At 34.2% G+C, this 19,805-nt stretch overlaps 1 protein-coding gene across 1 annotated transcript in view; it reads left to right on the top strand.

The window, feature by feature from the left end:
• The window catches only part of EFL1 (elongation factor like GTPase 1), a 208,710-nt gene that overhangs the window by 151,914 nt on the left and 36,991 nt on the right, over positions 1-19,805 (top strand). The window contains exons 16-18 of the mRNA XM_051981171.1: positions 4,328-4,459; positions 7,278-7,425; positions 13,684-14,660. Coding sequence (XP_051837131.1) covers positions 4,328-4,459; positions 7,278-7,425; positions 13,684-14,660 — 1,257 coding nt within the window. The remainder of the gene's footprint in view (positions 1-4,327; positions 4,460-7,277; positions 7,426-13,683; positions 14,661-19,805) is intronic.

Raw genomic sequence — 19,805 nt, 5'->3', positions numbered from 1 at the left:
CAGTGCTTTTGTTGCTATTGGTACTCCTTCCAGTGATACAAATCACAACCCATTCGTGGCTTTCATTTTGTGGTATTCTTTATAATATTCTCTTATAAATTCTCATTTAAAGCAGTTCCAATACAATTGTGATGGAAAGAGCCATCCACATCCAAAGAGAACTATAGAGACTGATTGTGGATCAAAGCATAATATTTTCACCATTTTGTTGTTGTTTGTGTGCTATTTTTTCTTTCTTGTGTTTTTCCCCCTTTAAATTTGCTTTTTTCTTACATAGTGTGACAAATATGGAAATTTCTTTGGAAGAATTATACATTTAACCTACATTGGATTGCTTGTTGTCTGGGGGTAGGGAGGGGAAGGGAGTGAGAAAAATTTGAAGCACTAGAGTTTGCAAAAGTGAATGCTGAAAACTGCCTTTGCATTCATTTGGAAAAAATAAAATACTATTAAAAATATCTTCATTAAAAATATATACATACATACATAAACACACACATATCTCTTCATAGGAAGTCTATGAATACTATACTTCTTTCTCTAGATCTTTTAAAATTATGGGGCAATCAGGGACTTATTCTCTCCACATTAATGACCTAACTCCTTTTCTACTCATACATATCTTTGATAATAAATTTTATGCACCTTTGTGAAGACAGTTGATAATTTGTAATATACTTCAAGCCTAGTTATACCAATCATCTACCTTTCCCTCCTTTCAGTAATTTAAATTTCTCATATCAGTTTCTCATATCTCATTTCAAATTTTCATAGATTGTAATGTTCCATGATTTTTTTTAAAATAGAAAACCACACGAACATAAAGAATTAAAAACTCTTTTTCAAAACCAGACCTATGATTTCACCAATATAAGGAACACTTATTAAAGAATTTCCTTTACTAACACAGACGAGTATGTCTTCTACAATTTATAAGCCAAAAGAATTGCCTATCATATTGAAAAGGATATTCAACTTGGAAAATTGGTGTTAAGAAATGGGGATTTTTTGTCTCAGGGAGAAACTTGAAACTTGAAAATTCTTGCATTTTCCTAAAAGTAATCCAACCCACTCTCTTCTGCTCACTGAGAGATGTAGTGTAGCACTGTCCCATTCTTAAATCTTTGCCAACGTTTCTGTCTTTAGGATGTGACTTATTCTTGTGAAGATGAAAAAGATGTGGCATTCAGTAAGCTGGCTGAGTGGATAGCTGTAGCTAAACTAAGCTCCTCTTCATCTTAAACAGCAAAATATGCCAAATAAAATAAAAAAGGACTTGTGATTTCATTAGTTTAAGAAACTCTGAAACAAATTCCCTCTAACAGTGCAGAGATACTTTTTTTGTAGGAGGGAAAGAATTAAGCTATTATTTCTCAGAATGTGATGTCACAGATGAAGATAAGATTAACTCAGACATGAATTTATAGGATATATATCTTATATATATTTATAATTACATAATTGTATATATGTGTGTGTGTGTATATATATATATATAATTAAGGAATCTGTTTTTGGTCTGATCAGCAGAAAGCTTACTCATATTCTTTTGTAAGAGTGAAGTTCGTGAGACCTCTATTTCCCCCCATAGTTTAATAATCTTTTACTTCTTGGAGTTAGATGGTGGCCCAGTGAATAGAGTCCTGGACCTGGAGTCAAGAAGTCTTGAATTTAAATCTAGCTCAGGCATTTCTTGACCATGTGACCCCCGGGGAAGTCACTTAACCCTTAGTTTCCTAATTTATTTTTTAAAAAAAAGGGGGGGGGGATAATAATGGCATCTCCCTTATAGAGGTCTTGGGAGGATCTAAATGGAAAGATATTTATAAACAAACAAATAAAAAACATAGCATAATGCCTGGCACATGGTAGGTGCTATATAATTGCCTGTTCCCTTCCCTTCTCCCACCTCCTCTTTTTGTCCCATAAAATTCAACAAAACATCTCAAAATTCCTTCTTCCTTTCTCTCCTTCCTAGGGTTTGTTTTTTGCTTTCCTCTGGGGGAATACATAGGCTCATAGCTTGTCTTTATCTTCCACCTGCCCCTTGGAGATAGTAAGAGTTTGATAATAATGTCCTATGTATACTAATATTGTATTTAATTTATACTTTAACATATTTAACATGTATTGGTCAACCTGCCATCTAGGGGCGGAGGATGGGGGGGAAGGAGGGGGAAAATTGGAACAAAAGGTTTGGCAGTTGTCTATGCTGTAAAATTACCCATGCATATAACTTGTAAATAAAAAGCTATAATAATACAAAAAAAAGATAAAAGTGTCCTCCTTCTTCGAAGATTAGCTTGGTTATTTTTTAGCCTTTTGAATTATTCAATTTTGTTTTCTTTTTTAAATGTTTCACTGTATTCGTAACTTTTAGAAACTTCAGTTTAATTATCTGTAAAATGAGGAAACTTAAGCAACTACTTAACTGAAAGATTGTTCTAAGGATCAAAAAAAATGATGCCAGAATATACAATATGACCTATTATCATTGTCCTTATCTGCAACTTTAGCATTTCAAAAACCCTACCAATTTCTGATTTCTTCGGAGGAATGCTTGAAAGTGGTTTCTGCTAAAAACTTTTTTTTTTCCTTCTCAGTCATTCTCATCCTGATAAATTCTTGTTGATACAAACCAGTTTCCAGTACTCTTTAGTATTTCATATTCCAATCTGTTCTTTTCTTTCTTGTAGTTGAAGCAAGTATGATTCTTACTGGTTTTTCTAAATTATTGACCTGCCTCTTGCTGGAGTTTGGCAGTTACATTTCTGAGTATGTTAATTCTAAGAAGTTTTTTGATCTGTTTTCATCCTATTCTTGTCCTTGTAATTTTATAGATTAAAATTTTGAGTTTTCTTTTTTTCTACAAATATATGACATGCTTTCTGTATTCTTGATTACTTTTATAGCTCTTTTTTAGAGAAACTTAAGTTTGTCAATGTCTCTTTTAAAATATAATCCCACACTCTTCAAATTGACAAAAATAGTTAAAAACCATGAAATAGTCCTCTTAAACATTATGACTAAATGGGAATATTTATTCACTGATGATGGAATTGAAAACTTCTGAAATCTTTTTGAGAACAATATAGTATTTAGGGAAGTTTGTAAAGATAATTATATTCTTTGAGTCAATAATTCTTTCTTTAGGCATATACCCTGATGGTGTTATCATAATATAAATAGAACACCCTATCTGCTCAAAGATTTTCCTAGAAGCATCCTATGTAATGGTGAGAAAGAGAAAGCAATCTAAATATCCAACAATAGACGAATTAAAATGTGGTGCATTATATAATGGAATACGATAAAATCATTTAGATACAAACAAGTCTAGATAGAGCTTTATTATATCACAAAAAGAGAAAGAAAAGTAAAAGAAAAGCAAAAGCCAAACAACAGAATGTATTTTAACTTTGGTCATGTGCAGAAAAATGTATGAAATAAATCTGTGATTATTTTAGGAAAATAATTGAATAATCATAATGGATACTTAAAGGCAAAAGTAAAAAAAAAGGATATTGAATTTTAGGTATTAAACTAATTTAAATATGAATCAATATTAAGCAAATGTAGTTTGTATTGCTGTTTAAAGTGTCTCTATTAAATATTTGTTTTCTTGAATGTATGAGTTGAAATTAGTCCACTTATTTAAACTTTTTCTTTTCTTATGAAATTATCTAAAAAAAAAAATCTATCATTTCATTGTTCTTTGATTGTATATGGTAGCTTCTAACTTCCTTTTATGATAATCTTTTTCAGTTATTAGCAGCGACAGAAAAACATTCATGACCAACTTTGGAATGTTCTCTTTAATCTTAGTGAGGCTTTTCTTAGTGTTGTGCTTTTCTGACATGGCTTTTAAAAACTCATGATCCCTTCTTAAACCACAGTGAGTTGTGATAGTAGAAATTTGAATAGAGGAAATCTTCTTGCATTAATGAAATAATCTTTTGCTATGGAGAACTTATCTTCTATATTTAATCTTAGAAAATGAAATGTTATCTATAAGCATGATATATGTAAATCAGTGTTGGAATTCCAACTTGTATTCCAAACTTGTCCCTTTATTATGATATTTGTGATACAATAGAAAATTAGGATTTGGGAAGCAGTGGCAGGTGGATTGTGTTTGACATTAGATAAATACTTTACATATCAATTTTTAAAAAATCAGTGTACAAATCTGTTATTTTAATTAGATTAGATGTTGGCCTTCTTTTGGTTTTTGGTTGTAAATTCAAAATTTATCATCATTTATTGATACCCTAAATCTTTGTTTCTTGTTCACTTATTTTTTGTTTTTGTTTTGTTTGTTTTTTAGGGATAGGAGGATTGCAAGAGTTTGTCCTGAAGTCTGCAACCCTGTGTACCTCACCATCTTGCCCTCCTTTTATCCCACTCAACTTTGAAGCCACACCCATTGTGAGAGTTGCAGTTGAACCAAAACATCCAAGTAAGCAGACTCTTGTCTTTCTTAACTTTAGCCCTCCTAACATTCTTTCCAGTTCATGCTGTTGTATTAATCTTCTACTGCCTGTCTTTGTTTTTGCCCTCAGTACATTTTTGAAAAATCTTTGCTGGTTGATGAGTTTCTCCTCAAGTGCATCCAAATTAGTGTCTTTATACAACTCCCCCTTTTCCCTCCTTGTCATTAGTCTTTCTCTTTGGTCTTCAGAAATACGTTCTTGATGGCTTTCTTTGCCTCCTCAGCTGAATTTCTTTATAGATTCATAGTCCATAAAATCCTGTCTCTCATTTCAATTAATCCTTTGAAAAAACTCTTGTGGGAAAATGGGGCAAAATCTAAATTTTGATAGAAGAAGATGAGTAGAATGCTATACTCAGAGTAGCAAGAGTTCACAGGATAAACACATCCAAATGGCTAGTCAGGAGGTTTCAGTGGTCCAAAGTTTTGGAGAGGGGACTAGGTCAGAGAAAAATTTCCAAAGGGAGTAATTTTTGCTGTTGGCAAAATGATGATTATTTCCATGAAATAATTCATCCTCATCTAGTTCTCTTTTATGGCAGCAGCATTAGCTACAATTTCTCCCTAAAATATCTACCTAGAACTCAGAACTAGTGCTTGATGATGTAACATTGTTCAAAGACCAATACAAACTTTGGGTGACAGTGGGTTTCGGTAACCTTTCCAGCATCATAAGTGGTGTCATTGTTTCTAGAAGATCCTTCTTACTTGTCCACAGTTGGTAGGATGGACAAAAATACTTTGCCTGTAACTTAAGGGGGTCCATCACAGCAAAGACCTGAGAATCACAACATACAGTGCATAATCAAAAGTATAATCCTAATCATTTTGTTCTGAGACTTACTACCTGATAAAGAAATAGCCTTTCCTAACAATCTCCCAGTTTTGGGAGGGCAGTCATTCTTGATCTCCCATACCTGCCCTGGGAGTGATGTATTGGTTCAGTTTATATTAAACTTGAAATTTCTATAGGACATCAAAGTAAAATTGTCTCGTAAACTTTTGGTAATACATGACTGAAGCTTGGTAGAGAAATTTAGAATGAAGGGATAGAAAGATAGATAGGAAAGAAATAATAAGTAAAATCATGGCAGCCAATACATCAATAACAGAGAATCGATTCGAAGATAAGTCAAGACTTTTTTCAAAGTTTTGGGGCAGGCCATGATTATAAGGTAAGACATTCACTTAGGGAGACTAAGATAGCTGTTACACAGATAGATAAAGAACCAGGAGATGGGAGTGTCATACAAGCCAAGGGAAGAAGAAGAATGCAAGAGAGAATATTACTCTCTTTGCTTTTTAGACCAAACCTTTTTTAGACCACATGTTGACCCACACCATCTGATTTCTGTTTTTGCTTCATTGCAACATCTTCCTAGCATCTTTACAATTTCAGATCCTATTTTTGATTTAGCATGTTTTCAGTGGTCTGGCTTCTGATTGTTCTAGGACAGCTTCCAGGAAGGCTCATGTCATCCATTTGTGTGGATTCCTGTTAGTCTCACAAAGTGTTCCTTTTCTGAGTCTCAATTATTTTGCTTTCTCCTAATTACTGATGTCCATTTTGGAAACGGTTTTAGCCACTGGCCACATCCTACATGTATTGGATCAGAAGAAAGTGAGCTTTGAAGGAATTCTAGAGTTCAATTCTACACCAATTATTTTACAGATGAGAGAACTGAGGCCTAGAAAAGTGAATGGACTGAGACTGCACAGGTAGTTAAGGAGCAAAACTAGAATTCAGAGTTAGGTCACCTGACTGAATTCTTTGTTCTTCTGACTCTACCGTGTTGTTATGTCAAGTTCTTTGAAAACATAATTTTCCTTTATGGAATCATTAGAATTATGATGTCTTAGATTTCTGGATTGATCTCTAGAATACAAACTTTTTGAAGGTATTGTTTCTTTCAATTTAAAACACGAGCAAGATGATAAGTTAATATAAAATACTTAAAAGTCTGTTTCAGAGGCTTCAGGGATCCACACCCTAAGCAATCTGTCCAAAACCAGACCAGAATTCTACAGCCACTTTGTGGATAAATCCACTTATTTCATAAACTTCCTGTTAAGTAAAAATATGGGTATCTCTAGGAAGGAGGCTTTTGCAGAGATAGCATTACAGGTACTCAGGTACTGCAATACAGAGGACTTTCCTTTGATAGCACTCTAAAAAAAGCTCCAAAGTGTTGTTCTGCATACGATACATCTATATAAGAGAGCTATAGGACTGGTGAAATAGCTTTTAAGGCAATAAGTAATAACTTTATCAAAATGCTAAAGCTGATACTTACAGGGCAAATTTATGCCCAGAAAAATCCTGATTCTAATATAAGCAATTTTACAGATGGTTTGAGGTTTTCCCTGCTGCAACAGCTTTGTGATAGCTATTTATTCTCATTTTTCTTCTAGCTAGATTCCACATTTAATCCTTCCTTTGGTTATTAGCTGCCTATGTTTTATCTGTAATTTGGGGGAAAGATGTCTGTAATATTCTTAGCACCAATGGTAAACTGTAGTTAGGTCTATTGAAGAGTTCAAATGGTACTATAGGATTTCACATTGCATGCTTATAAATACTATAGCCTAAAAATGTATAAAACTGAATTTTAAGTAATAAGTTCACACATAAATTTAATTTTTGTAGGAGTTTTTATCCAAATGGTTTTTAAAAATTAGGAGCTTCAGGTACTACTGGATTTTCATTCTTTCCCCAGTGTGGTAATAATTTGTAGTAGTCTTCCTTTTGCTGTGTTTTTAATAACTTTCCATTTGGTCTGCCTAGGTGAGATGCCACAATTGGTTAAAGGAATGAAGCTTTTAAATCAGGCTGATCCATGTGTGCAAGTTTTGATTCAGGAGACCGGAGAACACGTTTTAGTTACAGCTGGGGAAGTCCATCTCCAACGATGCCTGGATGACTTGAAAGAAAGGTTAGGAGAGAAGAGTGGTGGAGTTATTTGCCATACACACACACAAACACACACACATACACACACACACACATATATATATATTTCAGTGGGTTGTTTGAATATTCCTCAGTTATTAAAACCCACACTATAGTTTATCTTTGGCAGGTAGCCAGAATATCCTTTTGCAAAAATTTTGTTACAACTTAATCATACATTAAAATTTTAATAAAAATGATTACTGCCATAAAGTGTTACTTATTTCCTATTTTCTTAAGTATTTTTCATTTTAATGGTATTTTTATATTAGTCATAAATTGTCAATTAATGTTTACATAATAATAGTAAGTGACAATACATATTACTTTAAAGTGATTTTACATACATTATCAAGGTAGTGATTAATGGAAAATTTACTTGGAAACAAAGAAGGAAAAATCCTAGTTTCATTTGATTGTGGTTGTAAAGAATTTATTTATTCTGCCATTTAATTTCTTGTAATATTTTTTCTATTTTGAAATCTCCATTTTTGTGTATAAAGTTGAAGGCATGTTAGCTAATGGTTATATAACTTGCAATTTTACTTTTGTTTTCTGTAATGGGCTGAGGCTTGAGTTGATGCACTGAGGTCCCAAGCACATGAGGCTAAATAGTAATTGGACCATACTCTATTAATATATAAGCTTGGAGAAAGAATGGCCCCCACCAACTCTTTGTGCAAGTCCTGATGTGTTGTATAGGAAATGACGATTTTGGTGGGTGGAGGCAGGGGAGTGGAAAAGGAAGGGGAGGAGAGACTTTTGGGATTGCCATTGCCACGGTTGGCTCGGCTCACGTCTCTCTCTGTTAGCTGGCTTGCTGTCGCAACTGCCTATATTTGCTATCGCAATCTTTCTTGCCTATATTTGCTATTGCAATCTTTATTCACCTCTTCACTTCAATAAATATTGAAGATTTTTCCCTTAACCTGAATTCCTGACTCCGGCTGACTTTAAATACGCGGTCAGTACAGTTTTCTATTTTAGATAAATTTTAATGAAACTATTTTCTCTCTTTTCTTTCCTAAAAATCATCCTCTTAGTTATCTGAAATAGATTTTAAATTTTTATGTTTATTTAGATTAAGAATTTAGAATTTTAGAATTAAAAAGGATTTATGGATTACAGAGGTCAGAACTGCCTAGAGTCACAAAGAGGTGATGACTAGAATAGGCCCCAGGCTTTCTGACTTCTAGTTCTTTGCTTTTCTTATCCTTTCTTTCCTTTAATATCCCTAGGTTTCTTTGTTAAAATTGTTTTGCTAATTATGGAAGGTTTCTATAGTACTCAGAGAATAATAAACCATCCAGTATAATCTCTTTTAAAAGAGTGCGTATCAATAACTTTCAACAATTTTTTTTTAAAGTAGTTATTTAATTTTATTAACTTTTGATAATCTTTGATAGAATGTAAACTCCCTGAGGGCAAATACTTTTAGCTTTGTATTTCCTAGCTCTTGTTACAGCAGCCTGACACAGAGTAAATATTGAAGCAATTTCTTTTTTTTTTTTCCCTGAGGCAATTGGGGTTAAGTGACTTGCCCAGGGTCACACAGCTAGAAAGTATTAGTGAGGCCAGATTTAATGAAGCAATCCCTTTTTAAAAAATTTTTAATTATAGCTTTCAAATTGCATGCAAAGATAATTTTCAAAATTCATCCTTGAAAAATGTTAGTGTTCCACATTTTTCTCCCTGCCTCTCCTCTTCTAGATAGCAAATAATCCAATATAGGTTAAAAATTTGCAATTCCTGAAGCAATTATTATAAATTTAATAATTTCCATGGAGATACCTTAATTAACATCTCTGAACCTTATTTTCTTTGTCTGTGAAAATACTGTTGACTAAGATTAATTCTAAGATTTCTTTCAGCACCAAATTCTGTGCTGCTCAGTAGTAATTTGAAATAAATTTCCCCTCATATGCAAATCAATTTAAAACTTTTTAAATTCTCAAACTATTAGCTTCCTCTCTTCATAATATCATGCATCTTTTTAAACTTAGTTACCCACCAGATACTCCTCCCAAGTGTGTGTGCTTCTATTTCAATAAGTATCTGAGCTAAGTCACCTACTTGTGTCCTAGATATGCATTATTTGCATTCTCTGGTGTTTAGGTGCACTTTTTTTTCTGAGGAGAAAAAAAAATTTCATTTACAGAAAGAGAAATTGATTTTTTTTTTCCAGAAATGTGGCCTTGACATGATATTAAAGTATTTATAGAAAACCAGCTCTCTTTGAAAACCATTCAGTGTGAAAACTACTGGAAAGATCAATATTACAGCTTATAAACATCATCAAAAATATAGACTGATGCTGAATGAAGGGAACAAAATAATGAAAACAGAGGCCCATCAGCCATCTTTGGGTTTATGTTCTCTAAAAAAGATACTTTAAACATTCTTCTCAAGTGCTCTTAGAATTGCTCCCTGTATTTGCTGGAGACACCTGTTTCTGGAGGTGATAAAACTCCATTCTTTCATAGCTCAGATTCTTTTTCATCATGGGATTTAGAGCAAGAAGTCATATCACTCAAAGCTGTCATTTATTAGGTGAAGTAGCTGAATCCCAGAAAGTTAAACCTGACTTTTCCAAGCCTACACAGAAAGAAGTGACAAGTAAAAGAGTAGGATTTGAAACTAGAATTTCGGACTCCAATTACACTTCTCTGAGAATGATTTTTAGGAAAAAGTTATAATTTCATTAAAATTTATTGAAAATAGACAATAATCAAATTGTAAAAGTTAATTTATAATACTAGCTAACCTGCCATTCAGTTTTATACACAAAAATGAAGATTTCAAAATAGAAAAACACTATATGGAATTAGGTGGTAGAATAATTTAAATCACATGATACTATGATTTTTCTTTCTTTATTTCTTGGAACTTTCTCTAATTCTGTGACATGGAGTTGCTTCTGTACAATCAGTGAAGTCTACTGAAAGTAAAAAAAAAAAATCCTATAGAGCATAGATAGGAAAATTAGCCTCTTCCTCCTGATCCCTGATTGAAGGTGGATGAGAAATAAAAATCACAGAAAGAACAATTAGAGAGGATGTTTGGGCTCATGCAATGGGGTCTTAGCATCTTAGTTCTCAAAACTCACCGGATAAGGAATGCAATAAGCAGAGATAATGTATAAAGGAATAGAACAAACCAAAACGGAAATTCCAAAGGGAAAAAAATGAGAATCAGAAATGGGAGAGAGCTTTGAGTACATAAGTCATCTTTACAAAATGCTCCGGTGAGTTTTCACAGCTGGTTTGATTTTAGATTTTTATGCCTGTGTCTTCTTCTCCTCCATAATGGATGCTTGTGCTTCAGTTACCAAGAACAGAGAAGTAGTAGATTTTCTTTGTGAGAAAAAAGGAGTTCGATAGAAACTGAAACAAAGAGAATAGAGGCAAAGCATTAGCAGAGAGGTAAAGAATTGAGGGTGGAGAAAAGGTCATTAGTTTTGGCGGTGAGGAGGGAGACCTTTAAGAGGGTACTTTCTTTCTTTTCTTTTTTTTTTCATTTTCCCTATATGTTTTATTTTTATTTTTTTTTAATAACTTTTTATTGACAGAACCCATGCCAGGGTAATTTTTTACAATATTATCCCTTGCACTCACTTCTGTTCCGATTTTTCCTTTCCCTCCCTCCACCCCCTTCCCCAGATGACAAGCAGTCCTTTACATGTTAAATAGGTTACAGTATATCCTAGATACAATATATGTGTGCAGAATCGAACAGTTCTCTTGTTGCACAGGGAGAATTGGATTCAGAAGGTAAAAATAACCCGGGAAGAAAAACAAAAATGCAAGCAGTTTATATTCATTTCCCAGTGTTCTTTCTTTGGTTCCGTCCATCCTTGATCAATTGAAAAATACCTTCTGTAGAGTGACATAGATAAGAATCAGGTTCTAAAATTATGTCCACAGCTTTAACAGCTATTTATGAGAGGCCTTGTTATGTGGCTCATAAGAAGCTGTGTTCAAGCCCCAAAATGAATATGTGATTCTATGCAAGTCCTTTACTCTTTCAATACTCTTAGAACCTCTTCACAAATACAACAAATTGCAGAAGTCCCAACATGCATCATTAAAGGTATTTTCCTCACTATGAATTCCCTGTATCAGGAAATCACAGGTCTAATCTCTGTCTCTATGCAAAAAACACGCAAAACTGTTTCTGACACTGGAGGAGGTTCAGATATAATTTAGACCTAGTCACATATACATATACAAATATTCTATGGTACAGTAATTACCAGAAGCAATATCATCTAGCAGTTAAAAAGAGTTGGTCTTGGAGCCACAAAGGCCTTAAGTCCTGTCTCTGAAATAAATAGACAGGCTAGTTGACCCTGAAAATCTGACATAAACAGAGTGCTCTGTGCAGCTCCCTTTGCAAAGTGCTAACCTGTTTTAGTAGAGGGAATTGTTTCTCCTTGCAGCTCCCTAGACCAGTGAAATCTCAGGTCTACTTACCCATATGTATAATAACTAAAAAGAAATGCTGTTTTCTACAGGGAAAAGGAGAGAGATAATCTCTCAGAGATTGCTAGATAAAAAGATAGATGCTTATTTCATATTAACGTTTAATTTACTATTTTACATTTAGCATATATTAAATTATCTTTATACAGGCTTTTCTTTATAGAAAGATTTTCATTAATTTAATAATATTTTTAATTGAATTTTATTTCAAAATCTACTTTGCTTCCCAAAGTAGCACTGTAATCTGAATACACCATAGTAGAAAAGCTTTTTCCTCCCCTCCAAAACTTTCTGTTTTAAAATAAATGAACTGGAAAGAGTTAACCTGGTGTCTTTATTTCACAGATGAGGAAATTTAGACCTAAAGATCAGTGATTTTAAAAGATCATGTTGACACTAACCAAGATTAGGATTCAGGTTTCCTCTCTGTTACAATTCAGGTTCTTTCCATATCACTTTGTTACCTCTTTTGTTGGAGGAGAGGTGGAGAAAAAAGACTTAATGATGATGATGTTAACATTTATATAGTGCTTTCAGGCAACCCCATGAAGCAGAAAGTATTAATATTCCCATTTTATAGATGAAAAAACTGGGTCTGAGTGAAATTAAGTAATTTGCCCAAGGTTACATACCTAGTGTCTGAGACAGGATTTGAATTCAGGTCTTCGTGACTCCCAAATCCAACCCACAGTGTACTCTGCCACCTAGATGCCTTTGATATTAGTTTAATATATTCAGCCTTTGGTTAGCTAAGGCTGCCCTAACAAGAATATTGAGAATTCTTTTTCTATGCCTCTTTTGGGATGTATAACATCACTTTAATTTTTGACCACAAGTCTTCCTGAGAAAATCCAGGTGAGTATCACTGCCACTAGTTGGTGTATGTTGTTATCACCAGTTGGATTTTCCTGGCCAAAAAAAGAAAAGTTCCCCATAGTTCACAGGTACTTAGAAAGTGGTCCTGAAATGGTCTTTTTTTTTTTTTCAGCTGACCTAAGCTAACAGCATGAGAGGGATTTCCCCCCTACAAATTTATGCTACAGTCTACTTTGTAAATCTTTTTGGTCTCAGAATGCCCTTGGAAACTAAAGACAATTCTCCATAAACCCATTTTGTTATATTTAAGATATCATTCTTATATGTAATAATATATACTTTTTAGTGATTGAATGTAATGATTAAAATATTTTTAAAAATAATTGACTGGGGTAGGAAGCTTGTGTTTTAGTTCCAAATTTGAAACTATGTCCTTTACTGTCTCATTTCCTCATCTTTATAAAGCAGTAGACTAAACTGATATCCAGTATCCCTTTCAGTTCTAAGATTTTGTATTCTATTTAGAGCTATAATGTATTTTCTTTTCACATGTTTTAGTAAATAATTTGATATGCATATTTTAATATACATTAGTCAAGTCTTGCTACAATTAATATTTTCCAAGTGAAAACATATATAATGCTGTAACTAAGTCCAAATATTTTAATAATAATAGTTTTAAATAGTAGCACCATAATATAATTCTAACATTGGGTATTCTCCTTGAAGTATAATTTTTAAAAACAGAATTCTATCTTTTTATCCTAAAATCAAAATGAGTTTTACATTCTGAATTTATAAAACAAATTATTATGGTGTGCTGAGAAAAAAAACACTACTTTATTTTCAACAGGAGCTAGCTCACATAAGTGTATAGTATTTTTTATTGTACCTTTTTTCTGGGTCATCATCATCATCATTGTTTCTATTGATTTTGTTTTCAGGTTTGCAAAGATTCAAATCAGTGTATCTGAACCAATCATCCCATTCAGGGAAACAATTACTAAACCACCAAAAGTTGACATGGTCAATGAAGAAATAGGTAAACAACAGAAGATTGCAGTGATACACCAAACCAAAGAGGATCAGAACAAGCTCCCAGAGGGAGTCCAGGTTGATGTTGATGGGCTCATCACAATAACCACCCCAAACAAACTTGCCACTCTCAGTGTCCGAGCCATGCCTCTCCCAGAAGAAGTCACTCGGATCCTTGAAGAAAATTGTGATTTAATTCGTTCTATGGAGCAGTTGACTTCTTCTTTAAATGAGGGGGAAAATACCCAGATGATTCATGAGAAGACCCAGGCTAAGATCCAGGAGTTCAAACAAAAGTTGGAGCAGAACTTACAGGGAAGGAAATGGAGGAATGTAGTGGACCAGATCTGGTCATTTGGTCCTAGGAAATGTGGACCTAATATATTAGTAAATAGGTGCAAAGATTTTAAGAGCTCTGTATGGCAGTGCCTTGAGAGCAAATGCATTAAAGATACAAGTAAATACAGAGATTTTGACAATAGTATCATCAGTGGATTTCAGCTGGCAACATTCTCAGGTCCCATGTGTGAAGAACCACTTATGGGTGTCTGTTTTGTTCTAGAAAAGTGGGATCTAAGTAAATTCTTGGGTCAAGGAGCAACTGAGAAAGCAGAAGAGGAGCTAGATAGAGGTGAAACTGCTATTCTGAGTAGGGCTCCAAAATCACCCACTGAAAATGAACAGTTTCAAGATGACTCCCCCGAGACATTGGAAAAAAAGAGCAAACGTAAAGGGGAAACCTTGCTAGCGGACTGTTATGGCCCTTTCTCTGGTCAGCTGATTGCTACCATGAAAGAAGCCTGCCGCTATGCTCTGCAGGTGAAACCCCAGCGGCTAATGGCAGCCATGTATACCTGTGAGATCATGGCCACTGCAGAAGTACTAGGTAAGGAGAGGGCTGGGGGGACACACTGTGCCTGGGAAGCTCTGTCATCCAAGAAAGACTCGTGGGGGGAGGGAAGCCAGTGAAGGAGTAAATCAGGCCAGGAGCCACAGTGACTGTCTGTGGTGATGTGAGCTACTCACAGATGTGAGCACTTGAGGAAGTCATGGGTGTAGATGTTTGAAGCCCCGTCTAAAGAAAAACAACATTGGATTTAAGCATCAAAAGAGTTGGATGGAAATCATGACTTTTACACCTGTTTAGCTATGTGATCTAAAGTCATTTAACAAATCTTTCTGAACCTTAATTTTCCTTATTACAATTATAATTGTACTGCAGAGGATATTATAAGGATCAAATAAGATGATGCTTATAATATAAGGTCTTTTCTAACTATATATAAATGGGAATTATTAATTGTCATTTATCTGAATGGTATCTTACAATTAGCCTGACTTCTGAATCTACCTCTCACTTCAAAGGATTCTCTCCAAACTTCTCCATTGCTAAATCCATTGGCTTTTTCTCGTCCATGTGATTCTTGACTTTTCTGAAGCTTTCAATACCAGCAACCCATTTCCTCCTGAACATTCTCCACTTTGGCTTTTTGCAATCTTCTCATCTTGCCAGTTTCTCTGAATACTTTCACATCTACTTTTCATAAATTACTTGTCCAGTTATGTAGAACATTATCTCTCCTTTAGTATTTAAATATCCCTCTTTTATTGACTATTTTTCAGATTGGCATTTTTGCCATTTCTTTCCTTGGCATTTTTAGTAATTCATATATAAAATTTATCAGATACTTTGCTTTTAACAGAGTAACATTCATCTAATGTCAGAATAATTGAAGTCCCCCATCACCACTATATTTTGCCTTTGTCCCAATTTTAATATCTGTGTTCAGAAAGTACTTCTGACCAAGTGGTCTGTTGATTAACAATATTGTTACATAACAGTATTGTATTCCTCTTTAATCTCCCCTTTTATCTGATTCAGAAACTCTCTATTTCATGTGCACTCAAGTATGTGGATTTTAATGTGTTAAATTTGAATGCTATTATATTTTTCTGCCTTAAAAATAAGTCAGATGTTAGTTTTGTATAAAGTATCCCCTGACATTAGCATATTCCAAATATGAGTCCACATTAACAAGTCTCAGTGATTTCTTTGAAATTGTATTTACCATTTTGTGTTAAAGTTTCAGGTTTATTTTGCTCATTTTATTCAATTTTAATATAAATGGAAAACTGTTGAAGCTCTGTGAGTTATCACGGAGACATTAGAAAGCTTAGTATTGTTTCTGACCTGTTTTCCTGTTGTTTTGAACCAAGAATACTAGCACAACTTCCGTGATGCTTCTTTCTTGGTCAAGTGCATTTCTTACATAGTATCTAATTTCACTGTTTTATCTGGTGATTCTCTTCTTTTCCTCAGAATTCAGTTAAAAGCCCTTTTGATCAGATCTTGCTAAATTAATTTTTCCTAGTTCTTTGCCAGGAACCTATTGTTCTGATATCATAGACCATGAAACTAAATCCGGCTCTTTGACCTCATCTGTATAGTCACTGTTCATTCCCATATCCTCCTTTTTCTTCTAAAGTCATAATTTTGAACTGGAGAAGATAAACTTTACCAATTCCCCTCAAATTCTTTAATTTTCAACCCAGAATTTTAAAATGTTTTAGGGATACATTGGAGTGCTTTACTTATAAGGTGAAATGATTGATTGCTTTATTTCAACTTTGAATTAAGCTTTATCTTTTTAATGTGAACCACACCATGACATAGCGGGTAGAGAACTGATCTCAGATTCACTAAGACTCAAGTTGTAGTACTGCCTTTGACTCATAAACTGGCTCTTCATCTCTTAGTCCTCCAGATACCTTTCTAAGACTGGATATTGTTGAAAAAGTTCCAACCTGCATTAAGAGAGGAAGTTTCTTGTCAGGATCTTCCATGAAATCATAAACTTTAAAAAACGAAAACAGATAGAATTCCTTTTTAACAAATATAATTAACCATAAAAATGTTCTTAATTTATTCCGTTTTGGTATAAATGAAGATCTATTACTACAGTTATCAGCCAATCAGTAAATGTTTACCAGTTGTTAGGACACATGGCTTTTCCCCCTCCTGCTATAAATATAAAAACCATTGCTCATAATATTACTCAAATATTTTTGTGTTTCTTCTAATCCCAATCCTTTGATTTTCAGTAATAAATCTTTTTTTCATTTTTTAATTGTTAGCTTTCTGCTCCTATGGGAATCACTTTCCCCTGTCCCTCTTCCCAGCAAAGCTAAAAAAAAAAAAAAAAAACTCCAGGACACACCCATTTAGTCTTTTGTAAGCTTTTGAAACTCTTACATTCCATTAAAGTACAATTATACTGAAGCAGTATTTTCCATACTGTGTTTAACTCAAATATGAATAGGTTCAAGTAGAGACATCTATTTAAGTTAAGTTGTTTTTGTTATTTTTTAAAATTTGAATAACTTGCTTATAATGCTGATTTAAAAACAGACAAATAACAAAACTCTAAGCTATGTACAGGGAAAAGAAAATAATCTCTTTACACCTTTACACTGAGCTAGAAATTATCTTCCTCTTTACTGATATGAAACTTAACCTCTATTCTGTTATTCTGGAAGCTTGCTTTAAGTTGGGTCTTGAAGGTCCTTGCCATAAAACCATGTGGTAAATCAGTTTTATAATAGATTCCTAGTCTGTAGTTTAAATTTCAACTAGGAGATTCTCCAAACAGAATTTTGCAAAGCCACCCCTCTTTAACCTCTTTGGTTCATGTAGCTTGAACATAACAAGGGTCCAATTTTTATTTCTGTGGAGCCAGAAATAAGCCCACATTGGTGGAAGGGTAGAATCAAAATATTTCATTGTGTGCTTTTTTAGTTAAAGACAGTTCTTCTCATGAATCTGAGGCATAAAATTAGATTTTTGAAAATCTAAAAGAGAAACATAGAAAAACTTATATGAACTGATTCAAAGTAAAGTAAATAAGAAAAACAATATGTATAATAACTACAGGAATGCAAACCATCACAAAACAATCAAAGCTGAACATTGGAAGATTATAAAGAGCAAACATAATCCTAAAGAAAAAAGATATGAGAAAATACTCTTCTTGCCTCTTGTATCAGAGGATGACGTGCACAGATGAGGAACATTACTTGTAATTAATCAGATTTTTTTGATGTGTTGTACAAATTTGTGAATTTTCATTTTCTCCTTTTTTTCTTAAAAAAAATATTACAAGGGGAACAGCTAGGTGGTGCAGTGGATAAAACACCAGCCCTGAAGTCAGGAGGACCTGAGTTCAAATGTGACCTAGAACACTTAATATGTCCTAGCTGTGTGACCCTGGACAAGTCACTTAACCCCAGTTGCCTCAGCCAAAAAACCCACACATACACACACACACACACGCACACGCACACGCACGTTATTTTTTACAAGGGAGAGTTTTCCAGGAAAGATGGGACACACATGGAAATCTAGGTGATATTAAAACAAAGTAAGACTGGAAAGGCATTAAAATTTGGAGTTATTGGGAAAGGCTCACTGTAGAAGATGAAATTTTATTTGGGCTTTAATGTAAACCATGGAAGCCAGTAGGAAGAGATAAAAGGGAAGAACATTCTGGGCATGGGGGAATAGCTAGAGAAGGTACCCAGAACCGAGAGCTGCAATGTCTTATTTGTGCAATAGCAAAGAAGTCAGTGTTACTATATCAAAATGGGAAAGAGTGGGGGGTTAAGTTATGAAGGGTTTTGTACACACACACACACAAAGGGGAATTTGTATTTGATTCTGAAGGCAGTAGGAAGCCACTAGAGTTTAGTGATTTGGAAGAGGGGGCACAATATGGTTGGACCTGTGCTTTAGGAAAGTCACTTTAGTGACTGAAGGGAGGATTGGATTCGAGTGAGGAGAGACTTAAAGAAAGCAGACCTATTGCAGTAATACAGGTGTGAGGTGATAAGAATCTCCATTAGATTGGGATAGTGTCAGGTGAGAGAAAGAAGCATATTTGAGAGTTGTTGCAAAGGTGAAAACAGTAGACCTTGGCAACAGGGTGAATGGAGTTAGGAGGTGAAAAAGGTAGTAAAGAGTTAAGGATGACTCCTGAGTTGTAAAGGGGAGGAATTGGACGAATGATGTCACCCTCTTCAGGAATAGAGAAGATAGGGGAGAGGAGAACTTTTGGGAGAAATGATAATGAATTTCATTTCTTTTAAAATTTATTTAAATCTTAAATGTAAAATACCAAAAAAAATGAAATAGAAAAAGGAAAAATAAATGGTTTTCTTGTTTTTCTTTGTAGGTTTTCTTTTGTTCTCTATTGAGCACTTCTTACTTATTTCCTCCATTTCCTCTTCCCCACCTCCCTAAAGCAGGCTCCATTGATGAAGTTCAGCAACCAAATTAAGGGGTATGGGGTAATATCCAAAAAATATGTTGGAGGTACAGGTCATTAACACGAATTATCTCAAAAAAAATTGTAAAATTAGGCCTCCAAATTAAGGGGCAAAGATTTTATTACACTGCTAAGAATGGGCTAAATTCCAAGTTAATAAGGAAAGAGATTATAATGATTAACAAGGGAAGGGACAAGTGTCCTGGAAGTAACTTGGAGAAAGACACCATTAAAGGGAAGATGTCATAAAACCGGGTGGGCTAACCTTAAAAGGGAGTTTAGCTATAATAAGGCTTCCTGATTGGCTATAGTAAAGGTGGATTTTCTAGAGACCTCCACCTGGGGTGGGACTGGAAAGTCAGTACTCTTCCCTATTACCTCAGGGAGTATTATAATCCTACCAGTACTTTAGGTTTTCTCTGCTAAACTCCCCCCACCTCATCACACACATATATACGTTTAGCTGCACACACACACACACTTAACTTGAATGTTGTGTAGGACAGTAGCAATCTAAAATAATCAGAAGTCCAAGTATGAATGTAGGAAAAAGTTTATTTCTTTCTCATGAGAAAGGGTGCACAATCTCTGATACACTAAAGCTGGTTTTACACACACACACACACACACACACACACACACACACACACACAGTATTCCCTTTTTTGTTCCCCCACAGGAACTCCTCTCCCCAGCCTCCTGGCTCCTTT

This window comes from Antechinus flavipes, chromosome 2, assembly GCF_016432865.1.
Source record: "Antechinus flavipes isolate AdamAnt ecotype Samford, QLD, Australia chromosome 2, AdamAnt_v2, whole genome shotgun sequence".
NCBI classification, from domain to species: Eukaryota; Metazoa; Chordata; class Mammalia; order Dasyuromorphia; family Dasyuridae; genus Antechinus; species Antechinus flavipes.
Note: the sequence above shows the minus strand (reverse complement) of the source record. Positions and strands in the feature narration are given on the sequence as shown.